This window comes from Carassius carassius, chromosome 12 (assembly GCF_963082965.1).
Source record: "Carassius carassius chromosome 12, fCarCar2.1, whole genome shotgun sequence".
Lineage (NCBI taxonomy): Eukaryota > Metazoa > Chordata > Actinopteri > Cypriniformes > Cyprinidae > Carassius > Carassius carassius.
The window spans coordinates 19,630,890-19,654,200 of NC_081766.1; the positions used below are offsets into that span (position 1 = coordinate 19,630,890).

Below are 23,311 nucleotides of genomic sequence, written 5' to 3' on the forward strand. Positions count from 1 at the left end.
TATGTGTATGTATATGTAATATATGTAAAACGTACTGTATTTGTTTGATAGCTACGTTTTTTATTTGCAAAACAAAATGCATTAGTTTGTGAGTGATGTTTTGTATTTGCAAACCACACTGAGTTTGTTTGTGAATCGTTGGGTGTGAGTAAAACATGTTTTGTGTGTGTGTGAGGTTTTGGCATGATTCTCACTCTATAGGTCTGTGGGCATATGTATTCTCACGTATAGAAGGGCTTTTTGCTATAAATAGGAAATAAGACAGAACACTTTAGAACAAGCCATAAAAAAAGTGATTAAATACATTTTGATCTTTTATGACACCATACAGAAAGAGTGTGGAAAAAAGAAGAAGCTTATTTTGGTTTTGATACCAAACATTTATTTCAATATATATTAAGACATATCATCCTCAGTCAAAATACATTGCTAAACAAAACCCCACAAGTTAAATTTCCAAATATCTGTCAACAGGTTCAACCCAAAAGACATTTCTCTGATGTACCATATCTTGTTTAGAGAACTAATAAAGCAAGTGTCTCTATGACAATCACATGATAACCCACTGAGCGTTTTCACATTTCAACAGTTTGCTGGCAAAGTTACAAATACCTATTTACAGGGGTAAAAAGACTGAATGATCATTCGGTTGATTCACTATTAAAGACATCATCTACAAAAGAAAAGCAAAACAAAACAAATCCTTTAGTTACAGTACATACACTGTTTTAAGTCACCATGCATATGTAAGGACAGGTTAAAGCCATAACGTGAGGTACATTTATACTGTACAAGCATATATAAAACTTTAAAATGTGTTGTTTCAGATTCATTCTTAACAGACACATCAATATATATATATATACATATATCAATAAAGGCTTAGTTCAATAAAAAAATAATAATAATAACCAACATCATATAAATGACACTGTACATGAATTGACTACATGTTTCTGTCACCTTGCTCAACATACATTCATATTTAGCTATATTTATGTATATATTACAATATGGTCCTATCAAGAATGTAAACAATGAGCTAGAAATAGAAATACACAGATTAGAACTGTTTAGAAATACACACGCCACACAGGACGAATCCTAACATTGTCTAATATGTGCATTTTTATTTAAACTTAGTTTATGCAGCACTTGTCATTAATGCAGTTACTGTGCCCATTTTTCAGTGCCATTTGATGGCACAGGCAATGGTTATTTAAAGCAAAGTCAGTGAACATCTGTCAATTCTGCACCGTAATCATTACAGCAGCAACATTTTTGTATAGTTACTGCAAGAAGAAGCTAAGTTATCACTAGCTAATAGGCCTATAATACTTTTTGAGGCACTCTATGAATAATGATTATTAGTTTTTTTTTTTTAGACGTTTACAAAAATAAGCAATGAATTCCCACTAGTACCTTGGGGGGCCTCATATTGCTCTCATATTGTGTATGCTTCTTTGCAATGTGCAGTGATAATTCATTTGTTTATGCCCACACTCTTAAAAATTAAGTGGACGATGCACCTCAGTAGCTATATAACCCCATTCTGCCAGGCAAAATGGGGGGACAACTAAGAAAACAATACACGATACATCACCGTAAACATACAGCAATGGACCATAAAACACAATTATACCTGTGCTCAAAGCACACTACAAAATATCGGGGCTTACAAATCAATATATGTGAGTGAAATAGTACTCATTAGCCTATGAAACCAAATAAAAGTTCTATATTACACAAAGGCAATATGACATTAATGTCTGAAGAATGTATTGTTCTCAGCATTACAATGCCAAAGGCTGCGTCTCTTTAAATTCATTGTGTCTATGCCAGCAAAGAGTGCTTTCACCTGTTTGAATGAAAATAGCTCATTCATGGTCACCAAAACACACAGTGTATATGGTTAAACAAGCCCCTTAAACAAAACCAAAATCCATTTGGTTAATACATTGTTGCTAAATCCCTCTGTAAACATCACAATAACATTCTCCTATTTGTCTAAAGAGTCTGATTGAAAGCGTGGCTAAAATATTTCATCGCAACATAGTAAAAACAATTATTATCCTTAAGAATGAAAAATGTACTCCGAGTTGTCCAGAATACGTACAAATATTTATATTGAGAAAATATATATAAATGTACAAAAGCACTCACACTGACAACAGACAATTCTGATAAGACAATGGATTCAAAGCTAATCCAAATGAAATGGGCAAATCAAACAATCACCTTTACCAAACAGCCCCAAATTTCATATTTTGTGCTTATGTTATAGTAACGAGTCCTACAGAATGATTGACAATGCACAATGTTGCCTTACATGTTCTGGAGAATGCAGTTGTGTCTAAGGGTCAGGGAATGTACGGTAGATGTATCCAGAATGATCGGCTCTACTCTGTCCCCTAGCAAAGCATCCAATCTTCAGTTCAGAGAGCAAGGCAACTCTTAGGATTGGTATGGAAAGAGGTTTCTTTCACTCCTTGAAAGTCAAAATGGGGGGAGGTGTAGGAGAGGGTTTGAAAAAGTGAGGCAGGTTTCTGGCATTATCAGGACTAGGTCCTCTGTCCGGCAGCAGTATGATGTTGCCTTTCCTGCGTAGTGTGGAGTCTCTACTGGAGGTGGTGGAGAGAGTTTCCGAGGTGGCTTCACTGCTGGCTTCTACCGGTGTGACTCTGATGGTGGTGATACTCTGTTGGTGGTGGTGATGGTGGAAATGGGGATGATGGGGGTTGCTCATGTCAGGTAGGCTCCGGTTGCCATCTATGGAACCGTAGCCATCTTTCAATGACTCGCAGCTTTCGGAGTCCCGGTTTAAGTCGTTGAGCTCGAGGGATTGCCGGATGCTGCCCCGATCCTGCGGTTTCCACCTCCAGGACCCACTGCCATCTGTAGATGGTGGTTTAACCACGGGCTTGTTCTCAGGGTGGGCCTCCACTCGAACAATGTTGGGTTCCTGATCCATGAGGGCTTTGTAACGGATGGATCCTGTACAACTCACGTTGCTGCCTTCACTTTTAGGACTACCATGCAACATGCCCTGCTGCTTGGACATTGCGATGACCTGCATGATACGTGGCTGGCTGTTAGTCCGACAGGCAGTACTCTTCTCGGCCACCTTCAGCCATTTTGACCGTGCAGTTTCGCCCCCTCCCTCACCATCATTCACCTCCCCACAATCCTCCTGAGGTGAGGAGCTAACGTTCTCTTGGGTCTCCTCAGGGATGTGTACAAGTTGGGACGATCCTGGTCGTGACTGGATTGATACCCTAGCACCACCAGTTAGGCCACCAGAGCTATTATGATTGGCTAATGGCACAGCACTAGCAGCTAGCTTCATATACTGTCCAGGAGGTCCACCACGGAGCTCACCATCTAAGCCCATGGCTGAGGGTTCAGAGCTGCAGCGGAGCTCCATGTTTCGCTGGGGAGACAGTTGTCCAGCCTCAGCCTCCATCACCTGAAGAGACAGCTTGCGGTTCTCATTCTTGGTCTTCCATTGTGACAGCAGCTGCTTGGAACGTGTGGAGTCCATGGAGGCATGGATAGCAGCATGGCGACGAGGCACTGGTTCTTCAATTGCAGTTGAGTGCACCCGGGGCAAGGTGTTACTGAATGTCCCAAAACTCTCCTTGCAGAGGGGACTGGGAGGTGTAATGCACTCTACCTCTGTGCTTGCCCTTTTCAAACTGGACATGTTCTCTCTGTGGGACGGGCCACGTAGGAGGATACTCTCAGAGCGAGCTGAGGTGGGACGCTCACGCATACTCAGGCTCTTAGGTGGAAGAAAGCGTGGTGGATCTGTGTTCAGGTTTGGTAAAGGTCTCAGATGCTCCCGCATGGCAGGTGGAGGCACCACTGGCTGGGGCAGTGGTTGAGGGTGCGGTGGCTGTGGTTGTGGTTGTCGGAGAGGAGGATCTACATGTGTCTTCAGAGATGTGTCTTCACTAGGTTTAAAGTTTCCGACTGCATACAGACCCTAAAATGAAAAAATTAAGAATATATACAGCAACATCAATCAATAGATGCCATATAGATCTCAGTCATGAAAGTGATAGAGATAGAAGAGAAACACTGCTGCCACCACCATGCTTTAAAGTAGATATGGTGTGTTTTGAATGGTTTGTTGTGTTTGCGTTTCGTCAAACATAGCACTTGTCAATTTTGATATCATCAGACCATGGGACCTTTTTCCTGATGGCATCAGAGTCTTCCAGGTGTGTTTTTGCGTAGTGCAAATGAGACTGTGTGTGACACTTTTTTAGGAAAGGCTTCTTTCTTTCAGCACATGTTTAGTGAAAAACAAACACATCACCCAAAACACACCATACCTACCTTGAACCATGCTGGTGGCAGCATTATGTTGTGGGGGTGTTTCTCTTCAGCAGGGACTGGGCGATTGGTCAGTATTGAATGGAAAATGGATACTGCCAAGTACATCCAAATTCTTGAGGAAAACCTGCATCCTTCTGTTAGACAGCTGAAGATGGGCAGGTCAATCACCTTCCAACATGACAATAATCCTAATCCTAAAAGAACAACGCAATGGCTTAAATATAGGAAGATGAATGTCTTTGAGTGGCCAAGTCAGAGCACTGACTTAAATCCTATTGAAAATTTGGGAATGCACTTGAAGAGAGCAGTCCATTGCCGCTCAACACGGAATTTAAATGAACTTGAGCAATTGTGCAAAGAATGAATGAGTGTCTCTATGAAGTATTAAATCAGGGAACTGATGACTTTTCCAAACATGTTATTCTAATTTTTTAGTAAATAAAGCTGAAAAGGTTTTTTTTTGGGAATGGGTTATGATTTCAGGCTGTATGACAAAAAAAGTATCTCTTTCAAAGGGGTTTGATGTTTTTTATAGGCACTGCATGTAGTGGACCGATTCATTAGGTCATTAGGTTTGTGCTCCTTTCTGACTGTCAAAGACTAGAATCTTCTTCAGCTGATGGAAACGGTTTTTATGTGTGTTGGGTCCTATCTTAGAATGTTTCAGCTGTTAACTGTGTCCCCAGCTTTAGCTAGATAGCCAGCAAGTCTGTCAGTGTGACCATCTGTAAAGTAGACAAACCCAACTAGAACCAGTAAACAGACCAGTCTGACCAGATTTATTTTGACCAGAAGTTATTTTGTCACCGTAAGTGCTTTGCCAAAATATATTTTCAACATTAACATTAGCTGAAGATCGACAGCCTTGTTTTCATTCTCCAAAAAATAATACACAGGGTGCCTACATTGTCTATCATGAGCCTACATTAACTTTAGAGAAGTTTTATTGTCTATGATCTATAGACCTGATGTGGGATTCCACAGCCAGAGTATCAAACAGCATTACATTGTAATTTGATTGTCCTGATTAGCGTACACTATGCTTAGCAAACATTAAATTTGGGACTTTACTGATTTACCTCATCTGCATTATTTCCTCCTAAAGAATTTTTGGCATTGTTGCTGGAGTTAAAAATCATAGCGTGTACGTAGCCCTCAGAGCAGACTGAGCAGGGAAGAAGGAAAGTGAGTGAGAGGAAAAGAAAGAAATGGTGGGAGAAATGTGGGGGGATGGAGAGCAGAAAAGAAGCCACAAGGGATTTGTGTGAGCTACTGTACGTATGTGTGAGCTATTTTTATCTCCATTAAAACAGCATTGTCTTCTAGCACCTCACTAATTCTCTGTGATTCTTCTCCATCGCCAGGTTTCACAAAGTAATATGGATTGGTCATAGTAATATGAAAAATTAATTATCATCCACACAGTGCCTTTGAAAGCTTCTGCCACAGCAGGACTCACCAGGTAGATGGCTATGCCCCCTCCAATGAGAAAGCCACTGTAGACATCCACGGCATGGTTCTTGAACTGAATGATGCGAGTCAGGCCACAGATAATGCCACATATGATAAAGGAAAACACCAGAAGTGGCTTCAGAAGCTTGGATGAGTCAGTCAGAGTGGCATTAAAGTACATCTGTGGAAGGAGACCAGCCTTTTGACTGAAGTTTAATGAAAATGCTTAAGAGTGGAAAGGACAGTTGGATTATTTGGCATGCAGTTACATATCACTTGAGTCAACTGTGCCATGAGTCAAGTGGATTACTTACGGAGATGTACACAGCCGCAAAAGCTGCCAGAGTGGCGTGCTGAGATGGGAAGGACTTCCTGTGATGAGAGACAGACAGCCTGGTCAGATCATTAGATCTTTTTCACACTGAACACATTTGAAGTGGTGTATCATACTAAAAGACAGATGGGAAGGGAAAGCCATAGATAATACTGTCCATAGTGCTCTAACTCATTTAGTATCGCATAACAGTATTAGAGCTTTTTATTTCCAAGAATGTTCTCATAAAACCAACAGATATGTCTGAATAAGCTAGCGTGTGCTAGATATTTTAGAGACATATTTCAGTGTACGTAACAGAAGTGTAAGTCTTAGGTGACACACACACACCACATCGACCCTCTTTACGTTTAATTTTTACGTTATACGTCTGCACAACATATAATCAAGGCTATTGAGAGTGCATAAAATGAGTGGAAGATTGAAAAGCAGAGCTGCGCAAATGGATGTGTGTGGGTGTGCTGGAATGGGCAGCCGGGTTGTGAGCAAAACATCAAGACTGAATTCTGTGTGGGTTTTACACGAACGCCATGAGCCAGAGGACAGTGCCACATTCATTCTGTTGCCTTCAGATTTGTCTACACTGTCTAAAGCAGACATTAAATACAAATCTATTGATCCAACCAAGATTTTTACTGTAAGTAGAGTTGCTGTGCAGCAGGTCCATTTAAATTATGTCAGCCATAATATGTCAAATCATCTTTGTTTGGGTATATTATTAATCACCCATACTCCATCATCTGACTTTTGAGTTTCAGAGTGAGCTTTTGTAAAGTCAGTTTGAATCATTGCATGACATAGGTATTTTAATAATGAGAAATCTTAAAATGGTACAAAAATCTTGCCAGTTCGAACTCAAGTGAGAATGAAAAAAAGAAAAAAAAGAAAAGAAATGTCTTTTCAATCAGATTATCACAGATGGAGGCTGATCATAGTCCATTGAGAATTTTCTTTTTACATTTTAAGACCAGGTTAAATCAAAACGGACTCAATTTACTTTTTTAATACATGTTCGCTGTCTTATTGTTCTTGACTTGTTGCATATTATTCCAAAAAAACATTTTCATAATATTTAATAAAAAAATATTTAGTAACAGTAACTTGCTCTGCCTCTAAAAAAGACTTTCCTTTTCTTCTGACATCACTGATCACACAGGCTATTTGAAAATGTTAACCAATAGCCACACTGATATTTACACACTATTTGGCAAACACGTATTCGATATGGCTCCATTCTGGTATAAAATATCCATTCAAACAATTCCCAATGGATAAAATTATATATCTTTTTTTTTTTGCTGGTTTAATATCCTGTTTCCCTTTAAAATGCTTCACAATATGCAAGCAAAATGGGTTACAAACACCATTTCACGCTGAAAATAGTATTATACTTTGTCCAAATTTAGACCTTTTTTGGGCATGATTATGCAATATGCTTTCACGCTGAAAATAGTATCATACTTTGTCCAAATTTAGACCTTTTTTGGGCATGATTATGCAATATGCTTTACGAATTACAGTATGACACAGATACTGCTCTCTGACCTGCCAGCATTGATTGCCGCTGGATCAGGCCCAGAGCAGATGTCATCCACAATAAAAGAGTTCTCATCACAGGAAGTGTTGAGGCTAGTGTAGTTGGGCTTGCACACAGTGAGGAAGTAGGGGGCATGGTTTCCTGTGGCCAGCTGGATAATATCTGTGATGAGTGCTGTGATACACAGGCCAAACACATGGACCCCTGAAAATGAGACAAAAGCACAAAAGAAAAAACACTATGAATGCTAGACACTTTTTCCTCAGTCAGCATCTACTACATTTCATAAGCAGCAAGAAGACTTCATAAACTTGCAATACAATAGATGGAGCTTTCATTATTAATATCAAACTCAATATAGTACAATACTATAAAACATACAGAATGAGTCAAGATCAAAAAAGTATTCCAATATTTATACAAGCTATATGGCTTTTAATAGAGAAATATATACACCCACCCACAAACCTCACAGCTCTTCGGATGTAAGAGTTGAAATTGCAGCCAGCAGCATTTATGTTAGCCTCTGTTTTGATGGCAATGTTTCTTCTGGCCAAGCAGCAGTACAGGATCCCTTCCCCAATCATAATCTGTGGGAAGATGGTCATCTGTGTTTACCCAAACATACAGCACCCCCTTATACCGCCACCCATTTCCATTTTAGTGGCTTCCAGGGGTTATTTCTAATACAATCACTGAAACATAAACTCCATTACTGTAATTAAAGTAATCACTCCAATCCACCCATCCATTCATAGCAAAGTGAGAGGGATTTCATACAAAACTAAAAAATTTATGAAGGAGGTGTCTTGAAAGTCATTCAGGCCTCCACTTTTGCAATGGCTAAACTGTTAATTCCATGTAAATGAAAAGCAGAAACCCTTCTGAAGGGGACATCTGCAGTGGAGGACGAGACAGAGAGTGAGAGAAATGAACAAGTGATCAAACCCCCCTGAGATCACACTTACCGCACACCTACACTCAAGTGCAGCACTTGAGAGCAGCAGGTACTGCCATAACAGCTGGAGCTATCAGCAGCATACACATTCACACACCGCCTGCTAGTGAAGGCTCAGCCATAATACCATACATTACTGAGGCCCAAAACTGATTTGGGTGATTTATCATAGAGAGAGTTTTGCTGAGTGATAAAACAGAGCAGAAGTCAAAATGATGACTCAAATGTTTGAGCTGAGGTGGCCATTTGTACCCATGCTTCAATGCAGACCAACTGCAGATTTTATTTACAGTGGTTGACAAATGCAAACTGCACAGGATAAGCAACAGTGATAGAACTCAAATGAGCAAAGCCACCTTGCAAAATTAATTAGGGCAGAATGGTGGAGCACCTAATGTGATGAAAACACCCAAGAGACGTGCTGGGAAGATGATGAAACAAATATGTCATTAAACATTAAACAAATCTGCTCTCTGATGCATTTAGGTGGAGCGAGCTCGAGGCAATTGCAAGATGATGTTGATGAGACCAACTCTGGAATAACAGATTTTAAAACCATTGTGAATTTTATAAGCAACTTAGGCAATGACAGGCAACCTTACCTTGAAAATGGATTAAAACATTTTTCAAAGACATACAAAACAACATGAATACAAAGAGTATATTTCTAAGAGCTGGACATGTTTTAAACTGAAAATTTTCCTTTTTGGACAGCCTAAATAGTCATTGACACAACAATGACCCAGTGACCTATTTCTTCAAAAGCTACACTACTGCTCAAAAGTTTGAAGTTTTAAATTTTTAAAATGTTTTTGAATAAAGTCTCTCATACTCACCAAGGCTGCATTTATTTAACCGAAACTACAGCAAAAAAAGTAATATCATTACAATTATAATAATTGATTGCTATTTGAATACATTATAAAATATAATTTATTAATGTAATGGAAAAGCTGAATTTTCAGCTGTCATTTCTCCAGTTCTCAGTGTCACTTGATCATTTGAAAATCATTATAATATGCTTATTTGGTGCTCTAGAAACATTTCTTTGAAAACAGCTGTGCTGCTTAATTTTTTTTGTGGAAACCATTTCAAAATTCAAAAGAATGTCTGTATCTTACTGACCCCAAACTTTTGAACTATAGTTAAAATAGCTCTCAAAAGAACTTCCAACTTTTGAAACTCTGAAGAAACGGGACATCAGGTTTTGGAGATATTTCCACCTAGCTGCAATGACACTCTTGTAAATATCAACATGTATACAGATGGTAAAATGTGATTGTGGGAAATCTATTAGACTCATGAGTTCATCACCTGGGATCTTGATAATACATTCGCAACATGCCTGGAGAGGCTTAGAGCCTTGTCGCCCAGCTGATGTTCTAAATGCACGCTGGGTGGGCGGCAGTCAAAACTTCACTGACAGTTTGGGGAGAAGACAACATGCCAGGCAAGGGCAAAGAGCAAGAAATAAAAATGAAGAAAGAGAACACAAATATAAATGCCAACAACAATTTAGATGAGGTGAAATCATAGAAACCTATACTTGAATTATGTAGTTTTTAGTCTAGTTTGACAAATTGCTTTTGTTCCATTTTATGTCACTCTGGATAAATTAATCTGCTAAATGCATAAATGTAAATATACTAATGTTTTATTTATTACTTATAGATGTAGAAGCACATCTGTTTATTTGCTTTGAAGCAAAAAAAAAAAAAAAAAAGTGACTCATCCTGCACTACACAGATGCTTGTCCAATAAGATGCTCTCTAGAAGGAGAATGTCCCCCTAAAAATGCGAATGCCAATTAGAATGCAGCAAATCATGGTTTATGGCTCAGACAAAGCTAAAGCCATCAATCCATTTCATTGGGTCTTTAACATGAACTGTGTGCTGTCAAGGTGTGGTGCGGGAGAGAAGCACGTAACAAGGAAGATGATGATACAAAGTCTTAAATAATCCATATGGGGTAATCCATAGGGAGAAGGCACAAACACACGTACACTTCGACGAGACTGGACAACCAAACACTGAACTGTATGTAGCTTATAAGGCGTATGTTAATGAGGAAAATGACAAGACACACCTGAACATAATGACACAATAAACATGGGACATGGAACACATGGAGGGAAAAAACAACATAATGAGTCCAGGGGCATGAAATGTGCAAAGCTACCAACTATTTACAATTTCAGGTGACTATAGAGAAATTGAAGACACACCATCAAAAGTAGATTTATTAATATTCACTTAAATATTCATTCATGAATAAGTAAGGGTGCCCTCTATACTAAACAAAAGTGCAAGTGTCGCTCTGGTATTTACCGTCACCACTGGACCAGCGAAAGCCAGGCTGAAGAGCGTGAGGAAGGGGATGACCTCCTTTGTGGGCTCAATGTAAGGCATGCTGAGACTCCGGTCATTGCAACTATAGCCCGAACGCACTGGCTTAAAAATATCTGTCAACTCCAAGAAGTATAAGCTGACCACAGAGGACACCAGAATCGGGAGCTGTAGAGATAAAACAGAAGGAATATCATATATTATATGGGTCTTGTTTACTAAATATGGAACATGAGTAGAGAACAGCAACAACAATTATGCAACATTTTTTACACAAATGGTGCACTGTCCCATAGTTTGCTAGTTTAATTAACCCTCACTAATTTGCAAACAGTTGCTAACATGATAGGAGGTAATTATTCCACTGACATGGTAATCAGACAGTTATAGTGCAATGGAGGTACTGTATCTGATCATGTGATCTATATTTTGCCACTGTTTCACATTAAGGATTGAACTCACCTGTGATTTATTTCCTGGACAAAAGCTAACCAACTATTCATAACTGTTTCCTGAAACCATAGTAACATGATCACAACTCCATCTTTTGAACTCAATATAGGACTGTGGTTAATGATGGTTAATGATGTCACACACAGGTGGTGGAGTAATAAGTTCTGCTAATTAATTGATTCGAGATCTTCTGAGATGCTGTTGTAATAAACATATAAAATCCTTTTGCATAATTTTTTTATTCATCACAGGTTCTCTCTTATGTCATACTCTTTAAAAGTGGTGCTGATTGTTCACACACTAAAATATTTAGATTATATAGGTTTTAACAGCAATGCCATAAAAGAACCATTCTTTAGAGAAGTTCCTAAAAGAACCATTTTTTCATAAACATTTACACTTCCAGCCACTTTGCATGTCGCTAGTCTCTGTAATGTGAAGATGTTTGTGGGCTTTCCTATGCCAACACTCTAATGTTACTGGTAGACTGCATATCTGGCCATATGTTTATAAAATGCAATCGCAAATGATAAATTGCAGAAAATAGCATTCTGCTATTGTATTAGCATTATGCTAAAGTAGCATTCAGAGTGGTATTATATAAACTACAGCTGTTCTCACAAATTACTATAACATAATTAGAATTTGACAAATAATAAAATGTATTGTCACTAAATCAACATTATGCAGGGGAAACAGTAAATATGAATTGCAACAATGCTAAACTGCTCACTGCATCAAATATTAACAACACAAACTATCAATGTATGAATCAAACTCCCTAAACTACCTAAGACTGATGACACTTTTCCACACATTTTATTAAATCCATGTATGTGGTTACAGTGAAATCATATAAAACAGGGAAAACATTGAAATCGCGGAAATCTTTCCTGCACTACAGTACTCTCCTGACAAAGTCTTCACTCTATTGGTTTTTCGCTTGTGAAATTTGCAACTCATTTGCATCAAGTTTAACTTTTCTTAACTTAGTATGATTCATGTCACTTAACACCTACATTCTACAATGGTCACTGTTGCTCATGTCACCACAAGTCACCAGCTCTCTAGGGAAAATGCAGGGAAAATGCATGTTGCTTTGATGTTGTGTTTTGCTGGTGGTGTGAACTTTAGTGTGAAGAACATATCAACAATCTGAAGAACTTTTTTACACCATAAAGAACATTAAAGGTTCTTTATGGAACAACAGAAGCCAATTATTTTGCTTTAAGAGTGTATATATATATATATATATATATATATATATATATATATATATATATATATATACACTCTTAAAGCAACCTTGTATATATAACCTGTATATATATATTCAAATGGATTCAATAGTAAAGAATTAAGGCCTACAGCATTAGTTTGCTTGCTGTGCCATATCCTACTAACAAGAAACAATGCTTCTAACCATAATTCGAGAGCTGTAGTTCCAACCTGGTAAGTTTGCGATACTGTTTGCAAATGTTCATTTGAACTATGGTTTCAGGAAAGCCCCTTCTAAAAAGGGGTGGTAAAAAGCCTGGTGAAAATGACTAGTGATGCTGCATTTTACAGCACAAATACTAATAACCTTTTTGACATTTGCACTGGACCAATTGGAGCTTCAAACTATGAATATCAGTTGTTGTCTATAATGGCCCACCCATAACTATTATTCATTCTGTAGTAAAAAAATAAATTCTGTAGTTTGACTGTGCATTTACAGATGTTTAGCACAGCAGTAAATTGCAACTGAACATGTCTTTAAATAAACATGTTTCATTTATATTTTAAGTTATTTAAACCATTATAACAGAGCTTACAATGCAATACATGCATACTATAAACACAAAAACAAGAATAAAACTTTTGTTTACCTTTGTTGTAAGCCAACAAAACTTGCATAATGCTTTTTTTTTTTGCATAATGCAACAATTTACATTTTCTTTAAACAAAAACATATATAAATATAATATGTTTTTTTTAATGTATTGGTCAATAATATATTGCCTGATCTTGGACATTTAATTGTTAATGCTCATTTTGCCTATTTTTACATTTAGATTATCTTTGGTGTCCTCGAACACTTTATCTCTAATTGTATTTTAATATCAGTGCATCTGTATTTAATTTAAAATTACAATTATATTCAGAAATTTTAATTAACCTTGCTAGCTAATCATGGCTGAACAACTGAACAAGAAACAATTTGATATTTATATCATTAGGAAAGTAATCGTGGGAAAATATTTTAGAAAAAATTGGAATGTATTTGCCAGACACCAGTGTACGTAGAAAGTCGAAGGCATAATAACTTGCAACCTAAACTGAGATCTGTCAGCCTATTATGTATTTTAAATATTAAGTTTATAAGGAACCATCAAAATAATTTTTTTTCATGAGAATACAAGTTAAAACCTGTTAAGCTGTATACAGACGCGGGCGTCCTGAACTCCCCTTGTTTGCACGTGTCAATGTTTAAGAATAGATTAAATGAAACGGGACAAATTTAATCTTGACAAACTATATATCATCAACATCTAAGCCTTAAGCATCGACGACAGATAGCTGTTTTTCAATGGAAAGCTTATAAAGAATGTATTTGCTAGATTTGTGTAAGCAGTACACATAAAAACATGAAGAATGAAAACGGAATACATACCAGATTCGTCGTAATATTGAGTCATAAACACATCCACAGCTGTAAATTCCAGTTTAGTTAGGAAGGTAAGGGTCTACTGAACGAAATCTCATGGAGCACGTTTAGTCCAACTAAGCAATAACGTTGTAATATGGATGATAATTCCTTTGTTTACATTTCAGTTCTTCAGGGACAGTATTGTTTGTGTCCGTTATGGAATAACTCACGGTCGGAAACTGTGTCTTGGTGGTAAAAAAAACAGCATGGTTTTGTAGCATACAGTGTCATAAACAGAATGAGACGATCCACTGAAAAAAGTGAAAGATAGGCGAAAGATTGTTTATTTGAATTCTGGCACTCTCTCTCTCTCTCTCTGACGCACCTGTCAGCTGATGGAGGCAGAACTCAGCGATCGCCTTTTTCTTTATTTTTTTATTTTTCAACATATTTTATATATGTGTGAGTGAGTGTGTTTTATGTTGAATGTGCCTGTATCTGCATGATTACCATCTGTTTGAGAGCAAATCATCTCGCTATTACTGTGTAATCAAGGTTATCAATGTGAATGCCATCTATATGAATAGAATGTGTGTGGCGAGTGGGGCGGGGCTGAGGGACGTGGGAACAAGGAGGGAGGCCGGCAATGATTGAGAAATCAGTGACACCTGCAACCCACTGCCGGTCTCGAGTCCCACGTAGGAGATGGAAGGATATAAAACTGGAGCAACGACAGTGAAGGACGAGAGAGGACCAGGCCTGGGCTTTTAGTTGTGTTTTGGTTTTATTTTGTGCGCATCAGTCGTCCGTGAGGGGCTGGTGCGCTGTTTTGTGTTTATTTTGTGATTATTAAAATGTCCTTTGATTGTCCGCCGGTTCCCGCCTCCTTCTTCCGGATGAATAGGAAGTTTTAAATCATTACAATGTGATTTATTGACTTTATGGCGCATCTCTATGATTACCACCTCTATAACTGGCCATCATTTTTGGGGAGTAACTAGTTACATGTAACGGCGTTACGTAATTTAATTACAAAATTATTGTAACTGTAATTAGTTACAGTTACTATGAAAAAATGAGTAATTAAATTACAGTTACTTATGAAATTTTTAACGATTACAAAGGGGATTACATTTGAATATTTACACACATCCACATACAGATTTAACTGATATCTTTCCCAAATTGCACTGACTATTCTGAGACATACCGCCCTAATAATTTCCGGGATGCGGAAACACAGTCTGGTTCGTAGAATCCAGTCATAAAAACGAAATGCCTAATGCGGATGGAATATGCCACATTTTGGATGACCAAATCAAAAGTAGGTCAGTACACTTGAAACAAAACATGACATCGACTAGTGTCTGTGAATATTAAGCCCCAAAAATGCAATAGCCTATATGACTTCTGCCTGTCTGTGGAAATCAGGCGCGGACTGGACACCGGGAGAACCAGGACAATTCCCGGTGGCCTGGCAGCCGACTTTGCCCCACTATTTAATATCATTATTGTATAATTGCCTGCCGAATGTACTAAAGCGATCATTTGCGAATCCGCCATTTGATAATTAAATCTCTAATAAGTCATGAAGTGTTAGTCATGACTCGCGCGCTCTCCGCGCCTCCGCCAAACGGTTTGGATCAGACTCAGAGTAATCAATGCGAGAGAGAGAGAGAGAGAGAGAGAGAGAGAGAGAGAGAGAGAGAGAGAGAGAGAGAGAGAGAGAGAATAGAGTGGACAGCTGGAGCAGAGAAGCAGAACTCCTGTTCAGGGTTTCAGGTCAGTTTCATCTGTTAAGATGCTTTTTTGTCTTTTTTTTTTTTTTTTTTTTAATCAAGCAGCAGCACTTTGCTCATCAGTCATCACTCAAAATACTATATAAAGGACATCATTATTATCAGTTGTAATGTTACAGTAGGAATTTCTCTGAAAAAAATTCAGATTTTTTTATAGGTTTAGGGGGAGCTACGACAGACAATAACACAACCCTTACGAAAATTAACATTTTAATATTTAACTATAAATCCAGAGAAAATGGTTACTATTGTTTAAATGTGGTAACCAAAAATGTAAAATTATTTTACAAATGTATTTATTTAAAAATAAATACAAATCCATTTGCAAAAAAACAAAAAAAAAAACAAGGTTATTTTACTTTTATATAGGCTAATAAAAGCAAGGTTAATTTTTGTAAGGGAAAAACATGACTCGTGTACAGTATTAGGATTTTTCTATAAAGATATTGTAGTATTGTATTGTATTGTAAAGTATAGTTTTGTTCAATCTTGAGTAAGTCATGAGAGAGATGGATAACAGGGCAAAATAAAAAGACTGAAGAGAAAAATGGAAGTGAAGGTGCAGTTCAGGAGAGAACTTTTAATTATTTTGCATGTCCCCAAATTAAAGATTTAAACCTTTTTTTATGTCAGGTCCATACAAAAAAATAGTTTTGTCCATGAATTTGTTTGTATGAGTTTGAATTTTCCAGTCTGAATTTTTTTCCCAGTGTGCCCTCCTGTAAATTAATGGCAAAGACATGGTTTCATTTACTACACATAGGCCTACTGAAGCTCGCAGTGTTTTCAACCTCTGCTGCCTCAGTATAGGAGTACACGAGCACATAAACATAATTTCTAGAACTGCTCTGTCACTTCATGTGCATTTTACTTATTTTGAGAAAACTATCATCATATACAAAGAGACAGCAGTTTAAAAAAACACCAATATTTCAGGAGTTTATTACACAGAATACGTCACATGCTTATTAGATAACTGTATTTAAGTTGATGTACAGTATATGCTTTTATTTATCATTCTTTAATATTCACAAATTTAAAAAAAAGTAATCAAAAAGTACTCAAAAGTAATTAGTTACATTACTTTAATAAAGTTATTGAAAAAGTTACACTACTATTACATTTTAAACAGGGTAACTTGTAATCTGTAACCTATTACATTTCCAAAGTAACCTTCCCAACAATGCTGGCCATCAGCACGTGATAATTGACTTTATGACCAGAATTCATTGTAAATGCTGCATTTCTAGCAATCTCAGGATGTTCTGTAATTGGCATACAAAGTTAAATCTTTTTTATTTTTCTTACTCAAATTATTCTTATTGTATTTTGACTAGACATAGTCTCAGAAAAAATGGTTGCAGAATTTCATTTTTCATGCGATCTTCTTCAGATTTGAAATATAAACTCATGAGACATTTGACTTTCAACCCATTACTTTTCTAGATTGCTCCAGGACTGATTTCATATATTTTTATATCAAATGAAAAAAAAATTCAGTGTGGTAAAAAATCTTTCATGGCACTTCAGTGTCTATAACTTTTAATATTTTTGAGCATTATCAAATTTGGTTGATAAAAAGTAAAGCCCAAAAGGTCTTCTTTCCAAGACACCAAAATTATGTGTGTAACACACTGAAGTAAAAAACTGTTACAATTTGACGTTAGGTATAGGGCACTTTCAGCTGTGAGTCCCATAATGGGGGGTCTGGTTAACAGGTTAAACTTTTGGCCAACTTGTAGTCCATTTAGTCAACTAAAAAATATTAGTGAAACAGTGAAGTTAATTAGGCAAAATTAGTGAAGCAAAGCATATTGAATTACTTAATTTTTTATTTGTTCTCAGTTTAGGACTGAAACAAGGTCTCTGCAGCAAGGCTACTCTATAGAAGTTAACCAGGGCACACCTGGGAACATGATATTCATTTCAGTGCCAGACATTCATTCCATTTTTACAATTAGGCACTCACAAATCTTATTGAAAGATTATTATTATTATTATTATTTTTAATCATGTAGTAGTTCATCATAGTCCTGATTCTCTGAAATGAACTGTTTAAACAGAATAGAAAAACAGTAGTCTGTAGTTCATGACCATGATATTTAATACATACGACAAAATGTTTTAATACTCTTTAATATTTAAGAAACAGAAAATTCAGCACTGCAGGTTGACAAGTAATCAAGACAGATCAAAGACTACTAACATTATCTCCATGACACCAGTGATCAGCACACACTTGTTTTTGATATCTAGGTCATGCTGTCACACACCTGGACTCATTTTGTGTGTTTTTGCCCCTGTGACCCAGTTTCTGTCTTCCGTGTGTGGTTTGATTAGTTCCCAGGTGTGTCTAGTCATTTCCGCATGTGTTCCATGTCCCTGTTAATTTAGTCATGCCATCCACCTGTGTTTCCCCATTATCCTTTGTATAAAAGCCTTGTCCTTTCTGTTCTGTTTTGTCGGGTCTACTCGTCTACTTGTCAACCTGTCCACTTGTCCACTTGTTACTTGCCACTTGCCACCTGTTATTTGTTACTTACCTTGCCTATGTATAATTTAATAAATCCTTGTTTCGTTTATCCCTCGGCTCCGTGTTCCTTCCAGCAGCGTAAGCCGTGACAGAAGACCCGACCTAAAAAAAGTTAAAAACTGCGTGTTTTCCCTCCGTTTTGTTTTCCGTTTTTTCACAGTCTTTTTCTTTCCGCAGTGTGTCATGGATCCCCTCTATCGCCCCGAATACCTCCTCCTCCTGCTGGAGCAGGAGGGACTGTCTCTCGAGGACCATACCAGACGGTTTCTCTGGATAGCTAATGCCACCAGCTACCCGGACCACGCGCTCTGCACCTTTTATCACGCCAGCCTGAACTCCAGGTGCAGAGCGTTGTCGCCCGAAGATGGTCCTCGGGAGGATTTCGCCGCATTTATAGAGTGGAATCTGGTGAGAAATGGGTCACCTCTCACGGTCGGCCCAATGGAGGATCTCGCCAGGTCCACTCTGGACCCAGAGCCCAGCCTACAATCTCCCCACGGTACGAGGCATAAGCCCGAGCCCACCGATGACAGAGAGCAACCCGTCAGACCAGGTGCGAGAGCCGGCGACACTGCCCACCACGAGGGAGCAAAATGTGGAGCGCCAAATGGGTCAAAAAGAGGGGGTTTCCAATTCACCTATGCCAGATCCTCCTGTAAGCCCAGGACGGGCTCCTGATCCTGTTAAGCCCAGGAAGGGCTCCTGATTCCCCGTTAAGCCCAGGACGGGCTCCTGTTCCCCCGTTAAGCCCAGGACGGGCACCTGATCCTCCTGTAAGCCCAGGACGGGCTCCTGATCCTCCTGTAAGCCCAGGGCGGGCTCCTGATCCTCTGTTAAGCCCAGGAAGGGCTCCTGATCTTCCGTTAAGCCCAGGACGGGCTCCTGATCCTCCTGTAAGCCCAGGACGGGCTCCTGATCCTCCTGTAAGCCCAGGACGGGCTCCTGATCCTCCGTTAAGCCCAGGACGGGCTCCTGTTCCCCCGTTAAGCCCAGGACGGGCTCCTGTTCCTCTGTTAAGCCCAGGACGGGTTCCTGTTCCCCCGTTAAGCCCAGGACGGGCTCCTGATCTTCCGTTAAGCCCAGGACGGGCTCCTGATCTTCCGTTAAGCCCAGGACGGGCTCCTGATCCCCCGTTAAGCTGAGGACGGGCTCCTGAACCCCCGTTAAGCCCAGGACGGGCTCCTGAACCCCCGTTAAGCCCAGGACGGGCTCCTGATCCTCCGTTAAGCCCAGGACGGGCTCCTGATCCTCCGTTAAGCCCAGGAAGGGCTCCAGCCCCAGAGCTTACTCCAATGCCTGCTCCTCCAAAATTCCCACCCTCCCACCCACTCCTGCCTCCTCCTCCGCTGTCATCTGGCTGCCCCTCTGCTCGCCCTCAGCCTACCATCATTGTGGTGCGAGCTCAGCGGGACCTCCATCCTCCAGCGACGCCTTGGTCGGCGTCTCCCTCACCGCCGCCTCCAGCCTCTGAGGCCTGGACTCCGCCTCGGCCCGTTGACCCGTCGGCTCCACCATGGCTCCTAGCTCCTTCCTCTCCGCCGTGGCCCGGCAGTCCGCAGGCTCTGCCTGGCTCCCTCGTCCCTCCGGCTCCGCCTTGGTCTGGCGTCGTCCATCCTATGCCTCGGGACTCCACTCCTCCGGCTTCGCCTCATCCCTCCGTCCCTCCGGCTCCGTCAGGCTCCTTCATCCCCTCGGCTACACCTCAGTCCTCGGTCACTCTGGCCTCACCGCGGCCTTCCGGATCCACATCGCCGCGTCAGTCACCAGAGCCATCAGTTCCGCCTAGGACCTCCGGCTCCTCCCCGTCACCCTGGCTCTTCGGCTCTCCGTCTCCGCCTCGGGCTCCTCCTCCACTTGCTCCGTTGCCGTGGGTCGAGTCCCTGGAGTCGGTGACCATTCCTCCTCCATGGCTCCTTCCACCGTCGGCCCCACCTTGGGCCGTTATGGCTGTGGCCTGGGTCCTGCTGGGTACCTCCTGCTTCAGATCCTTCCTGTCTCCTCCCTGGCTCCTCCCTCCGTCATCTCCTCCCTGGCCCCTTCCTCTGTAGTCCCTGTCTGCTGGCCCCCTCCTGGGAGGCTGTCCTCCACCGGAACCTCCTCCCAAGTTCCCACCCACGCCTCCCTTTGTTTCTACGGTGCGAGGACGCACCTACCGGGAGGGGGGAGTACTGTCACACACCTGGACTCATTTTGTGTGTTTTTGCCCCTGTGACCCAGTTTCTGTCTTCCGTGTGTGGTTTGATTAGTTCCCAGGTGTGTCTAGTCATTTCCGCATGTGTTCCATGTCCCTGTTAATTTAGTCATGCCATCCACCTGTGTTTCCCCATTATCCTTTGTATAAAAGCCTTGTCCTTTCTGTTCTGTTTTGTCGGGTCTACTTGTCACTTGTCAACCTGTCTACTTGTCCACTTGTTACTTGCCACTTGCCACCTGTTATTTGTTACTTACCTTGCCTATATATAATTTAATAAATCCTTGTTTCGTTTATCCCTCGGCTCCGTGTTCCTTCCAGCAGCGTAAGCCGTGACACATGCCAGATTGGCCTTCATTTAATTAAAATAATCCAACCCCACTATATTTAAGGGCGCTCTGAAAAGCGGCAGTGCAGGAAAAGATTAAAACCTCTATTAAAACAGATGTCCAAATGAGCGTACCGGTACGCTAAAAGCACGTTCTGGGCGCATGGAGAGGTGGCGGTACGCTCAAGAGCTATATTTGGAAGTGGCGGTACTGAGTACCGGTGCATACCGGCCCACTTAAAGCACTGACATTAAATATAGTGGGCTGAAACGCTGCTTTCATCTGATTTATCGAATCGCTCCACCTTCAGCTCGGTCTTTTCATTCTCTGAGGCAGAATAAGAGTCAGTGCGAGTGTGACACTGTAATAATGTCTGAAATCACCGCTCACTGTTAATTAGCATAATATTTGAATCAGATGTAGCTGGGCACATAAATCAGATGAAAGCAGCGTTTCAGCCCCGCCCACAAGTGCGGATGAAATATTGAAGCCATAAACCGAAATTATCAAAACATACACGGACCAACTGTCTTGTCCATGTTCTCTCACTTGAATCCTCTTCTTGAGATTTGAGTCTGTGACCTTCTGCAAGCCCCGCCTTGTTCACGCAGTGATTGACATGGTGCGAGGGGGCGGAGACGTGATCGGCTCGGAATGCATTTTCAATGTGCACATTGAATTTTGCTACATTCATTGCGGGACACTGAATGAAAATGCAATCGTAAGTGTCTTGACTGTGAGTGTTAATGCATTTAAGAAAAATAGCATTTAAATGATAATTTTGCCACAGTTTTTGCTTGAACATGTTATACATATCTAATAATTACTGTAATACATTTCCATTTTAATTTTGCAACTTATAAAGCGTTAAAATTAGTTTTCATTTTACATATTAAAACTGGTGTATGAAATGGCAAATAAAAATTATGTAATTTAATTTTCATTTTCATTTTGCACCAAACGTTGCACAAATGTATTGGAAAATGAAAATGTAAATACAGAAATGCATTGTCATTTTACATATTGCATTGTCATTTTGCATATTACATTCCAAATTGAATATCGCTACCCATGTGCTTCCATATGATTGACAGTTCGCGGCACTGTGTACAAAAAATTTAAGCTCATTAGGCTCATTAAGCTCATTTAAGCTCAAGTTTAAGCTCATTAGCGTTAGCGTTACAGAAAGGTCTGATTTACGCACTGTTACAACAGTCATTGTTTTTTCTTTTTACACTGACATTTGAGTTCATTATTTTAATGTTGTTGTTTCTTGTGGCAGACTAAAGAGTAATGCACATTTTATTTATGTTCAGTAGCTCTAGCTCAAGCAAATCCACAAACTAATAAAAGATTTTATTATTTTTTATAAGGTCGTCTGTTGACTGCTGTAAATAAAACCCCTTCAATATAGTTGTTGTTACCTCAGGGGATGAGGGCAGCATAAAAAAATATATATATATATATATAGAGGCTATAATAGAGTACCGGCACCTCTTTTGGGCCACTTAAAGCACTGAATAATGTGGATGATTTTCTTCATTTTGATTTTTAGGTATTACTCTGCTAGGGCCATGTTGTCGGTGATAATCCATATAGCATTTTACAATCAGGAAAATATTGTTTTTGAATGACTGACATCAAGAAACAAGCCAACAATGGATGTGCAAAAGCCAGAACACAATTTGTATCACATATCACGCATACTCACTTAACATTTACATGATATACAACAAGTGTTATGCATTTGCCCTTCTCAAGACCAGAACTGCATACAGTAACCTATGTATGCAAAGTTAACGAGCAGTAATGCAGAATGAACACACTTTGTTTCCAATCCGCTTGATTGCTTTGATTTTGAACGTGACCATTTTGTAAACGAAGACCACCATCAACTCTCTTCTCTTAATTAGACAATACAAAAGAACAGCTGTCTCAGTGTGTGCTAGACTCACTTACCTCCACGAAATAAAAGCAGGGCAGCAAGGTAACGCTGTCTTTGGTCATCTTGTATTTGAGTCTTTCCTTCGCAGACATGATAAACGGTACGTCCCTTTAAAACCCCAGTGCGCGAAGAGAGGAACACTGAAGCCCAGCTGGTGTAATTTCTCCCCGTGTGCAGAAATTGCGCTCCTTCAGGCTGTAGCTTTCTCCATCCCCAAATGCGCTTTTACTGCGGATGCAGATACACGGAAAGAAAGATGCTGTATCAAACCTGGCAACATCATGACTGAAACCATGACAACACGATCACCATCCCCTAAGGACGGGCCGATGGAAATGTTAACAATGTCCTACACCAATTAATGGTTCAAGCCAACCTTCAACCTTCTGATTAGAGGATGACGTCAGATGAGTGCTAAAACCCAATTTTCACCAGAAGCTAGCGCGCGCGCACGTGCGTAC

General features: G+C 39.8%; 1 protein-coding gene across 2 annotated transcripts; it reads right to left on the bottom strand.

Annotated features, from left to right (window-relative positions):
- Window positions 1-356: 356 nt before the first annotated feature.
- Window positions 357-23,241, bottom strand: LOC132155067 (phospholipid phosphatase-related protein type 4-like). 2 transcript variants are annotated; one of them, XM_059563845.1, is made up of 7 exons: window positions 22,865-23,241; window positions 10,951-11,136; window positions 8,125-8,254; window positions 7,673-7,838; window positions 6,108-6,165; window positions 5,801-5,974; window positions 357-3,985 (listed from the first exon to the last, which is right to left on the bottom strand). In XM_059563845.1, exons 1-7 carry the CDS (start codon window positions 22,940-22,942, stop codon window positions 2,483-2,485), a joined length of 2,295 nt encoding a protein of 764 aa, XP_059419828.1. In that variant the 5' UTR covers window positions 22,943-23,241; the 3' UTR covers window positions 357-2,482. The 2 variants fall into 2 exon arrangements, with proteins under 2 accessions (XP_059419828.1, XP_059419827.1); XM_059563844.1 differs by having other exon boundaries at window positions 7,673-7,868.
- Window positions 23,242-23,311: the final 70 nt, after the last annotated feature.

What these genes read in the sequence shown, in the direction of transcription:
- LOC132155067 (XM_059563844.1), bottom strand. Translation starts at nt 22,942, where the DNA reads ATGTCTGCGAAGGAAAGACTCAAATACAAGATGACCAAAGACAGCGTT. An exon ending in AAGAGCTGTGAGGTTTGTGG is followed by an intron (nt 7,869 to 8,124) that starts GTGGGTGTATAT and finishes TCTCATTTTCAG; the next exon opens with GGGTCCATGTGTTTGGCCTG. An exon ending in GCGGCAATCAATGCTGGCAG is followed by an intron (nt 6,166 to 7,672) that starts GTCAGAGAGCAG and finishes CTCTCATCACAG; the next exon opens with GAAGTCCTTCCCATCTCAGC.